The following is a 19010-nucleotide window of genomic DNA, read 5'->3' on the forward strand; positions in this document are numbered from 1 at the left end:
TGGGAGGTGTCCCTGCCCATGGCAGGGGGGTTGGAACTCGATGATCTTTAAGGTCCCTTCCAACCCAAACCATCCCCTGATTCTGTGATATGATGAACTTAGAAGTGAAGCATGTAAGAGTCACTTATCTCTTAGATAAAGCTCAACTTCTGACAACCAGTGTGATTACAGGAGTTACGACTGCTATTCGCTCACAATTAGGAGCCTCTAAAACAGGCACGTATCATGGAGGTTGATCGAACAGAAGGCCGTGCACTAGAAAACACTACGTCTCCTTATAGCAGGCAGGAAAACATATCTTTCCCACTAACTAAAGCAATGAAATGGCCTATTTCTTGTATAAATGTCTGTACTTATTTGCATGTATAGAACTAAACCAAAAGGCAGGGTATAATTAGGGCATGGTTATTTTTCTATACTCATACCTAATCTAAATGGTTTTGTACACTTTGAAATGAGTACAATTTATTTAGCCATGGAAATGGTGAACGGAACACTCTGCAAAAAATGCTTAGAAATGTCAGGCACAGCAAATGAAACCTAATCACCTGGAGCTGTGCTTTTAGCTGAGAGATATATCAATTCTTCATGTTTATTGTAATTTGCAAATACCCTTGCAAGCTAATCTGTATAATTTAGGAAAAAAACAAACATATTTTTCCTGATAAAGGGTTCCCTGTTAATTATGACTCCAGAGGCAAACTACAAGTAAGAAATGCCAAAGGCAGAGGAGTTACTCATTACTGCATATTCAGAAAAGTCATTTAATGTACATGATAAACATCAAAGCAACTAGAAGAAGAAATGGAACATTTCATTGGAAAATAATATGCTACATGCATATGGAAATCTGGTTGATTCAGACTTAGCTGAATGTGCAACATCTGTAGGGACCAATCTTGAAAAGGCTTAAGAATGTGCTTGAATTTAACTATGCAAATAGGAATTATTTGTATGCTTACAGCTGATTATTTCCTTAAATCTTTGCATAACCAGGGCCATAGCTGGTTATCAAAGATTACACAATTTACAATATAAATAACATTTTTTTAAAAATAAATGAATATTAACATGGATTTGAATTTGGTTTTGAATTCAAAGATTTCTACAGTCTTCAGTTGCTAGCTTGTATGTCACAGTATTTGCTAAGCAAAATTTTATTTATATGCCACTATTTTAACCATAGTAATTTAACAATTAGCTGTACGTTGATCTTAGGGGTATTTCACCTAGAGAATATTGGATTACTGGATTTCAGGAAGAAAGTTTTCACACATCTTCTTTCCTAGGGAAAAAAAAAATAATGATTAAACATTTTGGTTTTGGACTGAGAAGGAGATGTTAGAAAAATAAGTGTATGGGGAATGTATCATTGCCCTGCTGTAGAAACATACATGACATAAAAGCAGACTGAGCACATTTTTTTCCTCTTTTTTCCCTTCTTGTAGATCTTTCAAAGTTTTAACTCTTTGCTTTCGTCACTCTTTCACATACCCTGAATCTTGTGCAAACTGAACAGAAAATGGTGTTGTGTTTTGGAAATTAATGCCACTTACTTTTCTTGGGCATGAAATGGCTACACGAGATATGTTGCACAGAAGAATCAGACTAAGATTCAAGCTAAAATTCATAATCAGACTAGGGACATTAATATTGTCATGTTAGGCCTTGGAATATTAGTCTTTCATGATCTGAAATGCTATATATCATCAATAACTGCATATAAGTTACAGAGAATTTTGAAAGAAAACTGTAGAAAAGCTGTGATAATCATTGTATAAGTTTATAAATACTTTTTAAAAAGTTTCTTTCTTAAATATAATATACACATAGTTTCACAGCAGCATGACGCCACCAGAAACCACCCCATCTTTCCTGGAGATTCCCCGTGGGATTAGAGAATATGAAGCGCTCTTTTCCCCTGCCTCTCTGCCTGGTTCTTCCCTCCCCATCTGGAAATCTCTTAAGCACGGAGAGAGGCCTCTGTGAGCCCTTTCTGCAAAAATGGTTACAAGTCTGTGAGAAGGATCTTTTTGTGCACATTCCTACGAGTCAAACTGCGGACACTGTTAACAATCTGAGCGGAGCGCTCCTAATGTGAAAATGTTATGGTAAGACAGCTCTTTCAAATCATGGTGCTGATTCTAGCTTTGCCCTCCTTTTTTTCATACAAAATAATAAGGAGCATGCTCTTAAACACCACCTAAAATAAAGAATATAATGAATAGTGGTAATTCCAGTTCATCCATGATTAATGAGCACAAAGACGTGGTTTCTGATGCCAAGGCTCTACACTGTGGTTGTGAGGCAGTTCTTTTCTGAAGGAACATTTATCATCACATTACCTCATCCCAGATGTTACTTAAAGATTGAGGGTTTCACAGTTAAATAAGTCAAGCCTTTTAATATCATCATGTCTGTGTTTTGCAGGCCAGAACATTGACCATTTGTTTTTGTTTTCCATAATGCTTGTGTTTGTCTCTCAATCAATGTGTCGTTTCTGAGTATACCATGACTGTATCTTATTGCAGCTAAAGTTTATTGCGATGTAAACACCTCTTATAAAGATTAGGGTTCTCTATGAAAGGAGAAAGAATGAACTTACCACTTAAAAATTCTGCTTATATAGTTGCAGTGCTTTCCCAGCTATGTATTCAATGAATTCAGCACTCTTTGGGTCTAAGTTGGGAGGAACTTTAATGGTGAAAGTGGGTGAAGTCAGAATATTCACGTCTACCACGGTTTCATTTTTACCGGAGGGGTCTCCGGGTACCACCTAAAAGAGAACAAATTAGTACTTTAGACAGTACAAGCTACTGGATACTTTGAGTTTTGTTTATACCTACTGTGCCTACTGTCTTTAATAGGGGAAAATTAAAGAGAGGAATATTTAAGACTTTTCTACTTTCTTTAAATTACTTTCTTCTGAAGAGACAGTGGGTGTCTGAATTTATGCCAAAGCTTATTGTAGGTGGTGGGAAGAGCATACGTGGCACTGCAAGACCGTATCAAAGAACTGTATGTTAATATTTACACCATGAACTACATCTATAGTGAGTTTCTGATCTCCTAATGAAAACTTGTGTGAGTCGTCCCACTAATTTCAAAATTTCAAGACAAGGGTTGTGTGATTGAAGTTATACATTCCTTTGTATCTGTTTTTCTAAGACAGACTTAGTTCTGTAGCTTTATTATTCTAGAGCAGATAGCTCAGACGTGTTCAGGAAAGTGTGCTTAAATATTGCCTGTCTCCTTGTTCCTGATTTTGTGATTTTTGGTGGATTGCACAAATTTAGCAGTAGTACATTAGATTTCTGAGTTGGAAAGGAGAATAAGATTTGTTCCTCACCCAGGAAGATGGATTGAATTTACCTTGGATATATTCTTGTGTGCAAGATACAATTAATCATGATGTATTTATTGGAATATTGATAGATGCTTTTCAAGATATGCAGCTTCTACTGCAATGACCCGCATAACATTTGCCATCTTTGAGTTTTGGGATATATAGGTACAGACATAGACATATAGCTAGATATTCAGTGCTCCAATAAGCATCTGACTGGTACAGTGAAACTTATCTGGAAAGGTAATCTGGGGTCAGTCAAAGCTGCTAGTGTCAATTTACTCTTGTCTGACAGTGGTTCAGGTTAGCCTGCCGGCCATCCATCAGAGTAAAGGGATTTAGAGGAAAAGAGTTTCTAATCCCTGGAGTTTCCAGGGATTATCAAGCATACATAAATTCAAGATGAATTTATACAGGAACTCTGTGTTGTAAAACCCAAACATTACACATGTACAAACATCCGCAATACCCAAGAGCCTAAGTATGAGCAAAGTGTAGGTCAAAGACAGCACAGTGCAATAGTTCCCTTTGGAAGATAACCCTTACCTTCACTATATTGAAAATATTTTCTGGTCCGATGGTCGTATTAGATAACTCAGACACCCACCCAAATCTTTCTTTCATTTTGTTCAACAGGTAGGAAGTGTCTTCTGTATGACGCTGAACCACCTGGAGAATCTGCTCATACTGCTCCCCCGAGAGATTAACCAGCTTAAAGGCTTCATCAAACTTGATGTGCAGTTCAGGAACGTTGGGGCAATCTGTTAGAAAAGAGCCAGCATGAAGCTTCTAGGAAAGTCTTGTACTTCATCTTTTCAATCTGAAGTCTAGAAAATTGTAAAGAAGACTAGCAAGGGGGCATGTTTTTGGGTTGGTGTTTAAATAATGCTTAAAATAAAAGAGTAATTCTTGCTGACCTATTTTGATGGATTTAGTTTAGGCTCATAATGGCTAAATGGATTATTTATCCCATTTGCTGTATTACAATGACTTACCAAGTACTTCAAGGTTTATATCATATTTCATGGCAATTGATTTTCTTTTATGCTAAATAAGAGCTGGTAGATTTTGCATACAGCAACTTCATAATCTCCTTATACGTTACCTTTTGTTTTAATTGCTCATATTCCATTATCAGTCCTTCCAAGTATATAGGTTATTAGAAGAAAGCCCATAATGTGTATTAGTATTTTTGTTGAGTGTTAAGGCCTAATATTTATCTAACAATAGCTAGACATTAGTATCTGACTAGTATCATCTGCCATGAATTCAGAACTGAAGATGGCTGGCTTTTTCTTTACTAAAATGCAGATTTTAAACAAGAACTTTTTATTAAGCCTATGCAAAAATTAGTATGTAAAAATTAAATTTATTCTCTGTCAAATAGGACTGTCAAGGGACACTTTCAGGCTGATAGTGCAGTAGCCACAGATACAAATTGGTATCTGTAATACACAGCTATAGTCAAAAAGATATTTTTAGTGAGAGGGAAGTGGTCTGATATTCTTTTCAAAATGTGTCATTGGATCATTAATGCCACACTGGAGATGTTCTGAAGACATTCAGGTTTAAGCATATTCTGTGTTTTTTAAGACATAAATAATTCTGGAAACACAGCGTGTTATGTGCAGCGGGAGTCCTGAGAGCAGTTCTGGGTGATGCTTTGCCACCTCCTTACGTACTGACAAGCCATCCCCTTCTTGTCCATCAGGTCAGCTCTGTTTGCTGACATGGTTTGACAAAGAGCAATTGCAGGCTGTTCAGCTCTTGCTTTCCTTGATAGGAGCTGAACGCGACCTGATGGTATGTCTGGTTGCCCGAAGGAGAAGCGAGTGTCAGGAGTTTGAGCTTCTCCTCACTTTCTGCTCAGCACTTCTGCACCCAGGCAGGATGGATTACAGCCTGGCATCTTGCTTCTCTGCAGGATGGCAACTCTAACAAAATATAGATGTATTTTGTTATGGAGTGTAGAACGTCCTCTTGCTTCTCTGCAGGAGATGTATTTTGTTATGGAGTGTAGAACGTCTCTTTGGACCTCCAGCGGTATGTTAACAACTGAGTTATAGTGACACTCTGTGGAGACAGTGGGGAAGGGTAATTGAAGTTATTTGGAATGAGGAATAGTGTTTGTACCGGTTGTTACTAAGAAGAAACTCAGTGACTGAATGTTAATTCCCAAAATACGGAAACAGCACAGTAGGAAGTGACAGCTTCAAAATTTGCAAACCAGTTATCAATGCATTACAGAAAAAATCAGAATATAGCTATTTACCATGCAAAAGATTGTCTTGACATTTCTGACATCTCTCATGAAACTGTGGGCATCCAGAGGAGTTCTCCCGAAGCTCCCTGCAGAGAGGCCTCCGGTGCCCTGACCCAATTTTTGAAAACATGCCACTTCTGTCGGGATCTGGAAAGAAGTCACAGTAATTTTAGACTGCCATTAAGCTTAGAGTCTTGATAAAGATATGTTTGTTACCTACTCTCTGTGTTAGAATATAATTTCTTGCCCTTAATGCAAAATATCTGTCATTAATTCCCCCCCCGCCCTCCAGAAAGAAAAAAAAAGGCATAAAACATTAAAAATTAGAAGTCAGGAGAAGATAAAAATCATCTTTTCTTTCAAGGAATTCATGCCATGGAAGTATATTCCCTTATAAAGGCATAGTAGCGTATTCCCCACTAATAGCCAAACAATTGCTAATATTATTACAGGTTATTTCTGAAACAAGTGAGTTCTGATAAGATCTTTTTGACCCTTAGAAGTCAAAATGTTTCATAATCGCATATACCTAGATGAGAGCACGGTACCAGAGCTTATTTCTGAGGTAACGTGGGTCAAGGTACCAGAAGAATTAAAAAACACTGTTGCAGAATCAGTTAACTTTATATTTTCTGATGAATATATAGTGGTTATGTCATCTAACCCTCAGAGTACGGCATGTCCTTACTGTGATCTTATAGATAGGCACCAGCATGTATTTGAATGATGCTTATTTTTCTATAAGATATGAAGGATAAGGCTTATTTGTATTCCAAAAGGTGACCAAGGGTTGTTTTTTTCTATTGAGAGTATTCACCTGAAATCAACATCATGCCCAGGATTTTTCTGGTTCCTGGAAAAGCTGATGGCTGGCCTGGGTTTGATTGGCACTGCATCGCTGTGGAAGCCTAGAGCAGGGCTGGCAGCTGTCTGGCTGAGCTTAGTGTCTTTTGACAAGGGCAGGGATATGCCTTGACATGTCATAGAATTACTCGAATGTTTTAGAATTGGTGACGTGTCAATATGATATGATATACATCGTATCTTGACAAATGCTGAGATCAGACCTGTCAGTCAGCCTGATGGAAACCTGCTTCCGTCATGAATTCAAGTGCTCCTGAGGAACTCCTGCAAATGCCCTGAGAATTGACGTGAAAATCAGACTGTGTAGGACCCAGAAGTCCCTCTGTGACGTTTCTTTGAGATTTCTAGGTGATTTGTACCTTTTAATTTAACTGATAAAGTTATCCATGACCCATGCCTGCTTAACCAAGAAAGCCTTCAGAGCTTCCATACCACGTCTTACACCAACATACCTCAAACTGAATCCCTATTCATAGTTTAGCAATCCCAAGGGATTTGATGGCATTGACAAGTTGATTTTAATTTTCTGACACTTGCCTTTGGCTTGTTCTGGCAGATCTCTTCTGTTATTTCTGTATTCATCAAATACTTCGGTAATCACCTCACTGACACCTTCAAACACTGTCCTACTGAAATCAAAAACTGTCTGTAAGAAGCCAGGTATGCCCCAGCCTTTCTGTGAGCCATCATTTCTGGTGGTGTCCTCAGGTAAAGCTGGCATGCTGAGGGACTCATTCAAGTTCAGATCAGACATGAAATATGTCTGAAAAGACTGGTCAAACTCCTTTTGCATCCGCTTGAAAAAAATGAAACTTCTGTCAAACATTGAGCCCATGTCTGTTAATAGTTGGCTAAATAGACCGTCCATTTTTACTAGCTGGGTATCCTCTTTCTCGGGCTTTTCATTAAACTGGATGTCTTTTCCTTGATCCTCATGAAAAGTAAAAATGAGTGGAGGTATTTTCCTCAAAAAATCTTCCACCTGTTTATAAGAAGGAGATAGATCAATTGCTTGACAAATTATCAGTTTTTCATATCTCAGGGAAATAGCTTTAATTTTTCTCTTTCAAATACCCGTAGAAACAATGCCCTCTTAATAACTTCAAACAGAAGATATTCTCCAAAGTAATTTAAGACACTAGACTCTAAAGAGTGAAAGTAAATTCAGTCTAAATCATTAGCTCCAATTCAGACCTGGAGTAAAAGGATTGCCAGTTGGCCTTTAATCTGTGGAGGCTCAAAGTTAGTATCTGTGTTTGGGTTTCTTCCAACAAACAATTTGGACTTTATCTTGGAAACATTTCTGTGGTACTTATGTGCAGCATAGAGAATAGAAGGCAATTGTTCTTAATATGATCTGCAAACACCCTGCTCTCTGTCACCAATGGCCAAGCCCTCACAGGCTTGTACAAACTGAAACCCATTAAAATCAATGAAGCACTGGCCCTGAGTCCATGGTTTGATGATGGAAGAGACTGGGTGTTCACTATGCTCTCAGCCACTGGTTCCCTGCTCTGTGCTTTAATGCAGTACCTTCACCTGAGCAGATGCAATATTTTGTGGAACCGCACTTCATAGAATCACAGAATGGTTTAGTTTGGAAAGGACCTTAAAGATCATCTAGTTCCAGCCCCCCGCCGTGGACAGGGACACCTCCCACTAGAGCAGGTTGCTCAAAGGCCCATCCAGCCTGGCCTTGGCATTAGAAAACTAGTATGGGTTAAGAAACACCCTGCTGAGCACATACACACATATATACCTTTTTAAAAAAAAATAATCAGATCAGCTGCTTGATCTGACTGCTAGTGCATCTCAGAGGGAACGTGGATTGTGAAATGGCACTGCAGGAGCAGCCCGAGCCAGTATTGCCCCTGCTGCCTGTGTGTCATCAGCCACAGCTATCGTCTTTGTCCTCTTTTTTTTTTCAAAACGATTTAGGTCATAACACAGTTCTTCCTTTGAACGCTTCAGAGAAACCATATAGCTCACTGAGGAAGTTACCAAGAGGGTCAAAGACAGTGACAGTGCAGCACATAACTTTTACTGTAATAGTTTTATCCTGACATCCACATTCTCTTGGAAGTCCAAGAGATACATTTGAGGTATCCAGGAGGGGTATGTAAAAAGCCAGAAGTATCACCAGTAGTCTTAATATCTTCTACATTTGCCTGAATAATTTTAAGAATATCCATAAATGTTAAAACACCTTTGCTCTAAAGCTTGTCACTTCTGAAACACACCACATTTAATTTTTAAGTTGCAGTATTTTTCAGTGCCTGGGGATGTGAAAGTTAGGTAATCTGGCTAAAATTTCAGTAGCAGTAATTGCAAAGTTTCAGTGGTTACGTTGCACTTAAAGCCTATGTCCAAATAGAAAATGTGATTACAATTTTATTAAGTCTTGTAATAATGATGTACCAGCCAGGAAAGCATATTGTCTTTCTGGTAGAATTAGGGGAATCTCCTTTGCTGACAGTTTCCTTTATTAAAAAACAGTTACATGTTTTAAGTAGAGTTAAAATAAAATAAATATAGGAAAGTGTGATGTTGAATAAGCAGGTGATTTTTTCCCCATGGAACTTTGCTAAGGATATTTACACTTTTAACTCTGCTGATTTTCAGATGGACGATAAACAACCTATGTGGTATTTTTCACAAACAGTTATTGAGCATCTTAATGCAGGTCCTACTGTGAGAGACAACGCTGTGTATCTGGAGTGACTCCACTGGAGTCAGGGGAATAATCAGTGTCCATGGAGTCACGCCAGGGTGCAACATTGGCTCAATGTTCATTGACTATTATTGCATGTAATCTCTGCCATATAAATTCAAATTTCCAGACCCTTCAAATCAAATTAATTTTAGTAACCTGATATAGCTGGCAGATCTGGATACTGAGAAAATAAGATGTGCAAACTGTTAGGTGAATTCAAGGGTATTTCCCAGATACAAAATTTCTTCCTACCTTTCTTCTAAATGTTGACAGACCACGTTTGCAAGTTGTATAATATCTCATGCAGGTACTTTCTAAACAAGATTCACATTCATCCCATAAATTTTTCAAGGATACTTGACATTGTCTTTCTTCTTCTTCTAATCTGTCCTTTACTTCATCCATAAGTCGCAAGGCTTGCTAAGTAAGAAAAAAGATTCAGTTGAGGGCAATTTTCAGATGAATATTCTAAGTACTTACCCTGATGATGATCATTTTGACTATTTATGGTTCCATTTTTTACTAATCCCTAATGGTTAGGGTAGGTTGTCTTCTCAGTTGCAGTCACATATGGAGGGAACTAAAAAATGAAAAACAGAGGGCAGAGCCTACAAAACCAAACAGATCTCTACAGTCTACCTGGATTTTTGAGGTTGTGAAAAAACTCATGCCTTTCTGTGCAAGAAGCATTCAACTTCCCACAAGGTTATGTGCTCAATGCATGTAATTTTTTTCTCCATGTCATATCTGCAGCATTCACCTAGTCCACAAACAGACCTGTTTTGTTTCTGTGCTCTGTTCATTATGGGACTGATATTTCGTGAGGCTAGGTCCTTGCCATACATAAATTCTTTCTCTGGTGCAGAAACATGTAAAAGCATAGCATTTCCTCTGTTTGGGATTGTACTAATCAAAAGACTGTAGTGAGAGGGCTTCTCCCCCCTCTTGGGAAAGTGTAAGGCACTCCTTCCATACTGAAGAGAAACAAGATGCATTTTAAAATGCTGCTTCTATTTACTGGATCATTCTTCATCATGTGGAGCACAAAACTGAGCAGATCAGAAGCAGCATTTTAGAACAGACTTGGCAATGGGAAGAGAGGAGAGTTCTTCCTGTTGAGGTAGACTGCACATCATTAATTTCTTTCTGCAAGTACAAGCTATTTTAATAGTTTAGCTTTCCAAATGATGTTCCAGGTTGTTACAAAGTATGACAGAAGCCTTTTAATTGGTCAGTTTCATTCCATTCTGGCATCATTTCAATAGGGAAGAAAAGAAAACCTCTGTCAGAATGTGCTTGGTGGAGACAGTACCTGTGGTCTTCATTGTCTACGTTTAATTATTTTCTGATCTTTCTCATACATTATTCAATGTTTTATGAACTCTCACTATGGATGTAAGTTCTATGTAAATGAAATCCAGTAAGAGCTAACAGCAGTGTAGATCATAGTGTTCCTAAAGCTGTTAGAAAACTATCAGTACTTTCTGGCTTGCTAACACAAATAGTTTAAACTAACTACCAGATGTTGGGCCAAGAGGGGATTTTTCTTCAACTTCATTGAAAGCAGTAGTTAGGATCTTTGCATTTTTTTAAAATATACAGTAATGTCTATTTCTCAGGATTGTCTAAGCCCATGGCCCTGAGCCTAGGCATTGCTCTAGGACATTGGAAATTCCCCTGATCCCCTGTACTTTCTCTGCAGCACATTACCAGTTGTGGCTTTGATACTTTTCTGAAGGTCTGAAGTTTGCAAATCAAGCTGGGAAGCGTCTTGTGGGCTGAGAGAAGGTAACTCGCTAACTAGTGGTAACTCAGCTGTGTTTTGTCTAGTGCTCACTCCTTCAGCTTCATTTTAGAAATAGCTTAGACATTCAGCCACAGGGAAAAATTAACAGCATGCCACTCAGTTAGAAAGCTGTATTTCTGAGGAAAGACAGAAACTCTTCACCTCTAGCTTTCAAAAGAGCCACACAATCTGGAAGAGGCACCAGTGAGGCAGTACTTTATTCCAGTGCGGTCTGAAAGCTTCTCTCAGGGCTGAGGCCTCAGCATGCCAGGGTCCTGCCAGCAGGCAAGCTCTTTCTTAAGAAACTGGCAAATACAAGCAAATTTTTTAACCACTTCTGAAATGAGAACATCCAGGTTCCTGATGGGCTAATAAATCTATTGGCCTAACACCTGCTTCCAGGAGACGGGTGAGAACCTTTATAGAGATGACATGAGAGTTTTCTTCTGCTAGTGAGAGAAAGGGGCAGCAGCAGATTTCCTAACAAGGGGCAGAAGCAGATTTCCTAACAATCCTGTGACCGTGTAAAGGGATATATGCTGCTCAGGGTGTACATACAATGTGGCTTACATTCTTTCCAGACAAGGGGAGACACCAAGGGGTCCCGTCTGGGTTGCTTAATGGCCTAAGCAGAATGGCATGCTGTACTACTTCCAGGAGGTAGGCTAAATCCATGTACAACCTGTCTCATCTTTGATTAAAAATAGCTAATTTTGATTAACAAAAATGCAAACAAAAAAACCACAGATGCACTTGTTACCTTTTTTTCTTCACTGCTCTTCTTCAAGGTTTTCATCAGATCTACGTGCTTATCTTCATTTTTTTCCATCATAATTTTCATCTGCTTAATACCAATCAAAGCTTTCTTTACCTCTTCATCTACATATTTCTCTCCAACTTCAGATAGTACTAAAAAAAGCCAAATTATACAGTGACTTAACACTATCACAAATTGTTATGCACTGATGACAAGGGAGAATGAAACAGTTCGATGTTTCCCTATAGTTGCAGAGCCAAAGATTGAGATAGTGAATGCTGAATAACACAGAGTCAAGACAGCTTCCATCAGATAAGAATCTGGCCCAGGGCCTTAGCCAGTGATCAGCTGTGTGGAGCGCAGATTATATACTCAGCTGTCCCACTGCTGATCACTGAATCCCAGAAGACTTGAGGCTGGAAGGCACCTCTGGAGACCATTGATCCCAACTCCCCTGCTCAAAGTAGGGTCCACTAAAGCAGGTTGCTCAGGATCTCATCCTGGGATTTGGATATCTCCAAGGATTGCTCATTGGTTTTCTAATAACATAACGTATAAATTTATCTTTGATCTGAAAGCAGCCTGTGACAGCTTCCCTTTACATTTTGAAAATGTAAATTACAGGTGCCTTCAAGCTGCTTTCATAACAATACAATCTCTGGACTTTCTGTGAAGTAATGGCCATAGAGTTTTGGTAAAGGCCCAGGTTGGCCCACACACTGCACCTCGAACCTCTGCATGATTGCCTGTCCTTTATCTGTATTTGTTCCCTTTGCAGAAATACTCTGAATATCACTGGAGCTATACAAAACAAGTAAAGAACACATCACCCTGAGACTGCCAGAAGCATGTTAGTAATTTCTTCTTTGATATCTTTCTTCCCCTTCCCTAACTTTTAGTTTGTTACAGAAATGTTATTAATATAGACTGAAGCAAAGGAATATTTCATGGCTGATTTTCTTGGGATTCCTATCCACAAAATAAAACTATGCTTAAATGTGAGTAAATGCAGAATAGCGGCTTTTTCCTAAACTAAGTAATTTTATTTCAATTATTTGTAATAACCATCTTTTCCAAAGATTATTTAAACAAACAAAATAATTCAAAATCTGTTGAATTGAATTTTGGGTTCAGTTTATATTCTAATGATCTGTGAGGGACCAAATAACCTCTAAAAATGCTGTAAATACTTTTTTTGTATGGGAATGCTTGACTGTTAATCCCTTTACTTTCTCATCCCAGTTGCTCTTATCTCCCCAGCGTGTGTGTGCGGATGCATGTAGTCAGCCATATGACAGTTTCTAAGCTCCACACATGAAAGCAGACGCCAGTGACTATGGAAATCAAAATGCACCAGGAGACTAGAGACTTGGGCCCAGGGGCTTCCAGCACGCCCCTGGTAAGAAAGGCATACTTACGCTTCAGGTTTTCACGGAGATTCATTTCCTCCTGCCTTGTCGGTGCACACTGATGACCATTCAGCCATAGCACGAATATTATAAATAACCAAGAGGACTTCATGTTCTTTCTGTTAAAGAAGCAGGTTGGTGTGGTTAAATGCAAGCATCTCCATGATGTTCAGATCCCTAGGTGTAATGTTTACTAAGTGTTATGCAAGTTCCCGTTAATTTTGACTTTGACTATGGTTTCTGAGACCTATAACATGGACCTAAATGCTAGTTAGTGAAAATACATGAGTAAGAAGCTTGACCTCATTTAAAATTATCTATTCAGACTAACTAGATGAATTCCACTGAGTTTGCAGAGTGGTGTAACAGAATCAGGACATATATATATATATATATAAAACCGAAAGCTTATGCAGCTCAGCTTGTCCCTGTTCTACATTGTGAAACACAATAATTACTCATCTCACACTGTGTTTTTAGTTCATATTATAAATGCATCCGTGCTAAACGTTATTACCAAATTTAAAAAGGGAAATTTCTAGAATATTATTCCCTTCCTTGTCTCCAGGCATGCATCTTTGCATTGTCCTTGAGAATAATACTTAATATAGCAGATGCAATAATAGGTGTACCAAGAAATTGGCAATTAGATAAGTTTTGTAAGCAAACACATCAGCGATCAGAAGAAGGGGAAAAAATGCCATTTGATTTATTTCCCTCCCAAGAGCAGTTAAAGAAGAAAGGTTTATTTTTCAGAAACCATGCAACTACACTTTATAGTTCTCATCTGATTAAGTGAGTACAATATTTAAGTGTCTGTTTGTTAGCCAGTGTAGCCTTCTTGGAGAGGCAGTTACCAGCTGTAAGTGCCTGTGTAAATTAAGAGCCTGGATTTATTTATAGCCTGGATTTACTTCTATAGTTATTTGCATATTGTACCTTTACATTTATAGCGAAAGACTAATTAACTTTGCAAAGAAATGCAAACCTATTACCAAAGAAAAGTAAAAAAAACCCAACATATTTACCATTAATACTGAAACACCTCCTCTGCAAAATTGCTCCCCGCGTCAGGAAGGGGTCAGGCTGTGTTCTGATCTAATTGCTGGGAGTGACAGGGATTTTGCCATGTTCTACTTATCTGATGAGAAGCTACTTAATCCTATTAATGGGACGTTTTGTCACTAGGCTGGAGGATTTTGCGTGTATGGGACTTCATGCTCATCTCTGTGGGCAAAACCACTAGGGGGAGCGTTGGGCAGAATTGCATCATTTAATGTAATTTGGATCTGCTATTTTTCTGTAGTCAGTAGCCTCTTGTCTTACTAGCTCTTCCATCGTCTTGCTTTTTACCTTAGGAGTCATCTGCAGCTTATGTTCTTAGTGAAATTGTTACAATTAGTTTGGCTAAAAATAGCTTCCAACATTTAATCCCTTCTATGTAGTTGCTATAAAAAACACTGGATTATGTAATGGCCTTCCTTGTATACCTTCTGAAGATACAGCAATAAAAAAAAAATCAGGAGCCCAGATGCAGACTGGCACATGAATAGAGTCTGAGATGAGATAAGCAAATTTTGGCATTTTGTACATCATTATACTTGCTAATGTTTTGGGGATTTGCCCTCTTAATTATTTTCTTAAATTAATCCATGTGTGCAAAATATGTCTGGGATCTGACCTGCATGAAATTTTGGATACTCTGAAATGAGATTTTTAAATACTAACAGATGCTTGATATAAAATATGGACAAGTATTGTTAGCAAATCATATCTCGCCTTGTGATGTTCAGCAATAATACTCCCTTGAAATCAAACAGGAGAAGGGGAAAGTAGATGCCTGTAGATCATGGTCTGTAACGGTAGTTTTAAAACATCACATTCTTTTTTGTTTACCTCATAGTTCATAAAAGCCAATTGATGGTTGATGATTAAGATCTAGCATGGTTAATGCTGCTTAGCGAAGAGATTTGAGGGTTTTATTTTTAAACACATTCTCAGGAAGAGTGGGGAACCTGTTAGCTCTAATGGCAACTGCAAATCCTCAATTTGCATTAAAAATTAAGATAGCTCCAGTCTTGTTTTCTGAAATGATGCATAGGAGGGTAATATATATGTATTTTTTTTTAATATATATGAATTGCTGGCTCACTGAAATGCTGCTAACTCCTAGACTTATCATTACACAAAACCTTTCAAGTTCTCTTTTGTGGCAATACCAAGCAGGCACCCTTGCAGACTTCGCAATCCCCTGGCCAAACTGGTTGTTGAGCACGCCTGGGGCTTGGGCTGAAGCATAAGGGGCAGTCTCCCTCTCTCTCTGGGCCTCATGCTTGGCTCAGGATAGAGAGTAAATGGAAAATACATTTGCACAAAGGAAGACAATCTATTACAGACACTTGTATTTCACAAGTTATTACCCTACATGTGTAATGAATCCTAACAAAGACTTTAATCTTTCACTGCAAGGGTTTGCCCCCTCATTTTTGGCATTTATCTGTGCCAATATTCATTTACTAGCAAAAGTTACTGCTGGCCTTTCTGGACCTGACTCAATATAGAGAAAGCTTTGCTCGATCCAGACCAAAAAGGGCAGTTTCAACACATCACCCACAGTTCATAGGAATTTGCAAGAAAGCAGGCGGCCGCAGCCCTGCAGGGAGGGAGAGCAGCACCCCTGCCCCAGGGCGAAGAGGGTGGAGGCTGCCTCTGGCAGATCCCACCACTTCTTTTCACAATTGCCAGTCTTCTGAAGGTCCCTGTGGGCATCTCTCATCAAAAACACTCTTGCACCTTGCAAAGCCAGTCCTTAAGAGAAATCTGTACTGAACATAATGCTGGAGGTGGCTCATTTTCTCAATTCAGTTTGATTTTGAACATTGCAAAATATGTTGGATTGTCTTAGATGTTATTCCTCACACTTTATTATAACCACTATGTAACCACATGGAAATCAGCATTACCATCTATTTCTTTTTACAAAAACACCAAATCCTGGTTCTTTCCTCTCATGTTATCTCATATACATCTAATGCCTGGACGAGGAGGTCTAAGGAACCTGAGGACAAAATTGTTTGGAGCTACTATGCCTGTTAAAGTTAATCATGGGTTTAAACTTAACCTTTGAAGTGCACTTAAGAACCCAACACTCTGTTCCTGAAAGGCAGTTATTAGTCATGCTCACTCCGAAATCTTTTCTTCCTTCAGTTCTATTTTGAATTTAATTAAACAAAAATCTCACCAATTATACCTTCAGTTTTCATATGAAATATCTACTCCCTTTTCTTTTAACATTCCAAATCTGATTTGCGGTGGCCTATTGTGGGGATCTCCAATTTTTATCTCTGCTGCCATGTTCAACAGTTTCCTCTTATTATTTTATTTTCCTCTGAATTTGAGTGCTTCAATCAGCTATAGTGTGCCATGTCATGACATTGTGCTGACGTTCATTTTTTCACAGTCCAATACAAGTAGATGATTCAATGCTCACTGATGCTGTTGCAAATTATAAGGTACTCTTCCAATATTAAATCGTACAGGAGACAGTCTGAAGAAGCCCTTGTGAGCAAATTGTAGAAATTGTCTTTTTCCGCATCTCAACTGTTATCTGCTCTATTTTAATGGAAATTAATATGTATATATTGGAAAAAAAAATAAGAAAAAAAGCTTGAACAGGGATTTCAGTAAAAATAGGTTTGTTGCAACATAGTGATAAATTGAAATGTAAGTAATTGTGACAATACAGATGGACATTGAGCTTGAACCTAGCTGAACTTGAGTGATGAGAGTTGTAGCTGCTTTGTGGAGTTTCCTTCTGTCCTGTTGGATGACCTCTGCAAATGTATAACATTTTTTCACAATGTACTCTGACTTCTCCCTTTTTGTTGATCCATTCCACCTGGCAGGATTAAGCATCAAGAAGTATGTTGAAATGGAATTTCCTGTGTTATACATCAGCTGTAGGATTTTGTTCCAGTTATATATTTACACAATTATTTGCCATTTGGAGGAGTTGTTTCCTACTCTGTATTTTCACATTTCTTTCTGAGCTAGGCCGGTCATACAATGAACAGGCTGAAAATACCTGTACATATTTATAGACTCTCTGAGTCATGCAAAGTGCTACATATTGATGTTAAATCTCTTGATACTTTTATGAAATAGTCCCCAGTTCCACAAAATCTTAATTAGCTTTATTTGTAAGCACACCATTAGTTCTACTGCTTTCAATTGAAATTAAATCCTAGTAGGGGTTTATAGTGTAATTACATGGCTAATCTAAAGCATGCACAAAGCTTTGCTAACAGTTAGTATGGGTTTTAAGGCTATAGAATTGAACTTTTGTTGTGTGAAGTGGTATTTGTTTTGTTTTTAATCCTTTCTCCTTCAGGACCCCCTGAGTGGTTTTTGCTTTCTCCTGGATTTCAAAGGCTCTTGGAGCCCTCCTTCAGTTTGTATTTAGTCTGTCTTTGAGCTCTGCCTGAGTAGCCAAAGTTAGGAACGGAGGCTCCTTCTTTCATCCAGACGGAGGGGCAAGCTCCTGAGATGCTCTCAGTCATGCTGGAAGGCCTCAGACTGAGGAGCTGTGGCTACCCAAGGTTAGATAGCTACAGTTAGTCTAAGCTACACATCTTGCAAAAATAACAGCTGAGGCCCCAAAAGTAGCCCAGCTGTGTTAGCATGACAGGATCCCAAAGTTGATGAGCCCTGCAGCTCGGAGTCAGGCTGACACAATTACCCTGTCTGGAGGAGGGTCAGGCAGTGCCAGGCCGGGACGGCGCTGTGCTCAGCACAAACATGAAACCAGCCGAAGGCACGAAATCAGCCTGCATAACTTAGAGCACCACGGTAAGATTTAACGTGGCTTTATTTGGAACTGTATTGGGTTTGCATGGCCAGGTTTTGATAGTGGAGGGGCTACAGGGGTGACTTCTGTGAGAAGCTGCTAGAAGCTTCCTCTGTGTCTGATAGAGCCAATGCCAGCCAGCTCAAAGACTGACCCACTGCTGGCCAAGGCCTAGCTTATCAGCAGTGGTGGTAGTACCTCTAGGTGACAATGTATTTAAGAAGGTGAGGCACAAAATCTCTGCAGCCAGAGAGGGCAGTAAGAGTAATTGAGAGAAACAACTCTGGACACCAAGGTCACAGAAGAAGGAGAGGAAGAAGGTCCTCCAGGCACTGGAGCAGAGATTCCCCTGCAGCCCATGGTGAAGACCATGGTGAGGCAGGATGTCCCTCTGCGGTCCATGGAGGTTAATGGTGGAGCAGATATCCACCTGCAGCCCATGGAAGACCCCACGCCAGAGGAGATGGATGCCTGAAGAGGGCTGTGATCCCATGGAAAGCCCATGCTGGCGCAGACTCCTGACAGGACCTGTGGACCCATGGAGAGAGAAGTCCATGCTGGAGCAGGTTTGCTGGCAGGACTTGTGACACTGTGGGGGACCCACGCTGAAACAGTCTGTTCCTGAAGGATGGCACCCTGTGGGTGGAAGGGACCCATGCTGGAGCAGTTTGTGAAGAACTGTAGCCTGTGGCAAGGATTCATGGTGGAGAAGTTTGTGGAGAGCTGTCTCCCATGGGAGGTCCCTACGCTGGCACAGGGCAAGAGTGTGAGGAGTCCTGCCCCTGAGGTAGGAACAGTAGGGATATGTGATGAAGTGACTGCAGCCCCTATTCCCCGTACCCCTGTGCCGCTTGAGGGGAGGAGGCAGAGAATTAGGAGTGAAGTTAAACCCAGGAAGACAGGAAGGGGTAGGGGAAAGGTGTCTTAAGACTTAGGTTTTATTTCTCACTATCTTCCCCTGATTCGATTTGTAATAAATTACATTGGTTTTCCCCAAGCCAAGTCTGTGTTGCCCATGACAGTAGC

General features: G+C 39.4%; 1 protein-coding gene across 1 annotated transcript; it reads right to left on the reverse strand.

Moving 5' to 3' along the window:
- Positions 1 to 886: 886 nt before the first annotated feature.
- CLUL1 (clusterin like 1) lies at positions 887 to 14252 on the reverse strand. The gene is made up of 9 exons (XM_014938475.1): positions 14167 to 14252; positions 13148 to 13257; positions 11733 to 11881; positions 9439 to 9606; positions 7011 to 7455; positions 5619 to 5756; positions 3893 to 4107; positions 2606 to 2776; positions 887 to 1285 (listed from the first exon to the last, which is right to left on the reverse strand). Exons 2-8 carry the CDS (start codon positions 13248 to 13250, stop codon positions 2609 to 2611), a joined length of 1386 nt encoding a protein of 461 aa, XP_014793961.1. The 5' UTR covers positions 13251 to 13257; positions 14167 to 14252; the 3' UTR covers positions 887 to 1285; positions 2606 to 2608.
- Between the last annotated feature and the right edge of the window lie 4758 nt (positions 14253 to 19010).

Source organism: Calidris pugnax, unplaced genomic scaffold (assembly GCF_001431845.1).
Source record: "Calidris pugnax isolate Ruff unplaced genomic scaffold, ASM143184v1 scaffold13, whole genome shotgun sequence".
NCBI classification, from domain to species: domain Eukaryota; kingdom Metazoa; phylum Chordata; class Aves; order Charadriiformes; family Scolopacidae; genus Calidris; species Calidris pugnax.

Excerpts from the sequence above, each read along its gene's own strand:
- CLUL1 (XM_014938475.1), bottom strand. The coding sequence starts at position 13,250 with ATGAAGTCCTCTTGGTTATTTATAATATTCGTGCTATGGCTGAATGGT. Across the intron at positions 11,882-13,147 it reads TCTCCGTGAAAACCTGAAGC|TACTATCTGAAGTTGGAGAG; the intron begins GTAAGTATGCCT and ends GGCTTTTTTTAG. Across the intron at positions 9,607-11,732 it reads AGAGCAGTGAAGAAAAAAAG|CAAGCCTTGCGACTTATGGA; the intron begins GTAACAAGTGCA and ends TTTCTTACTTAG.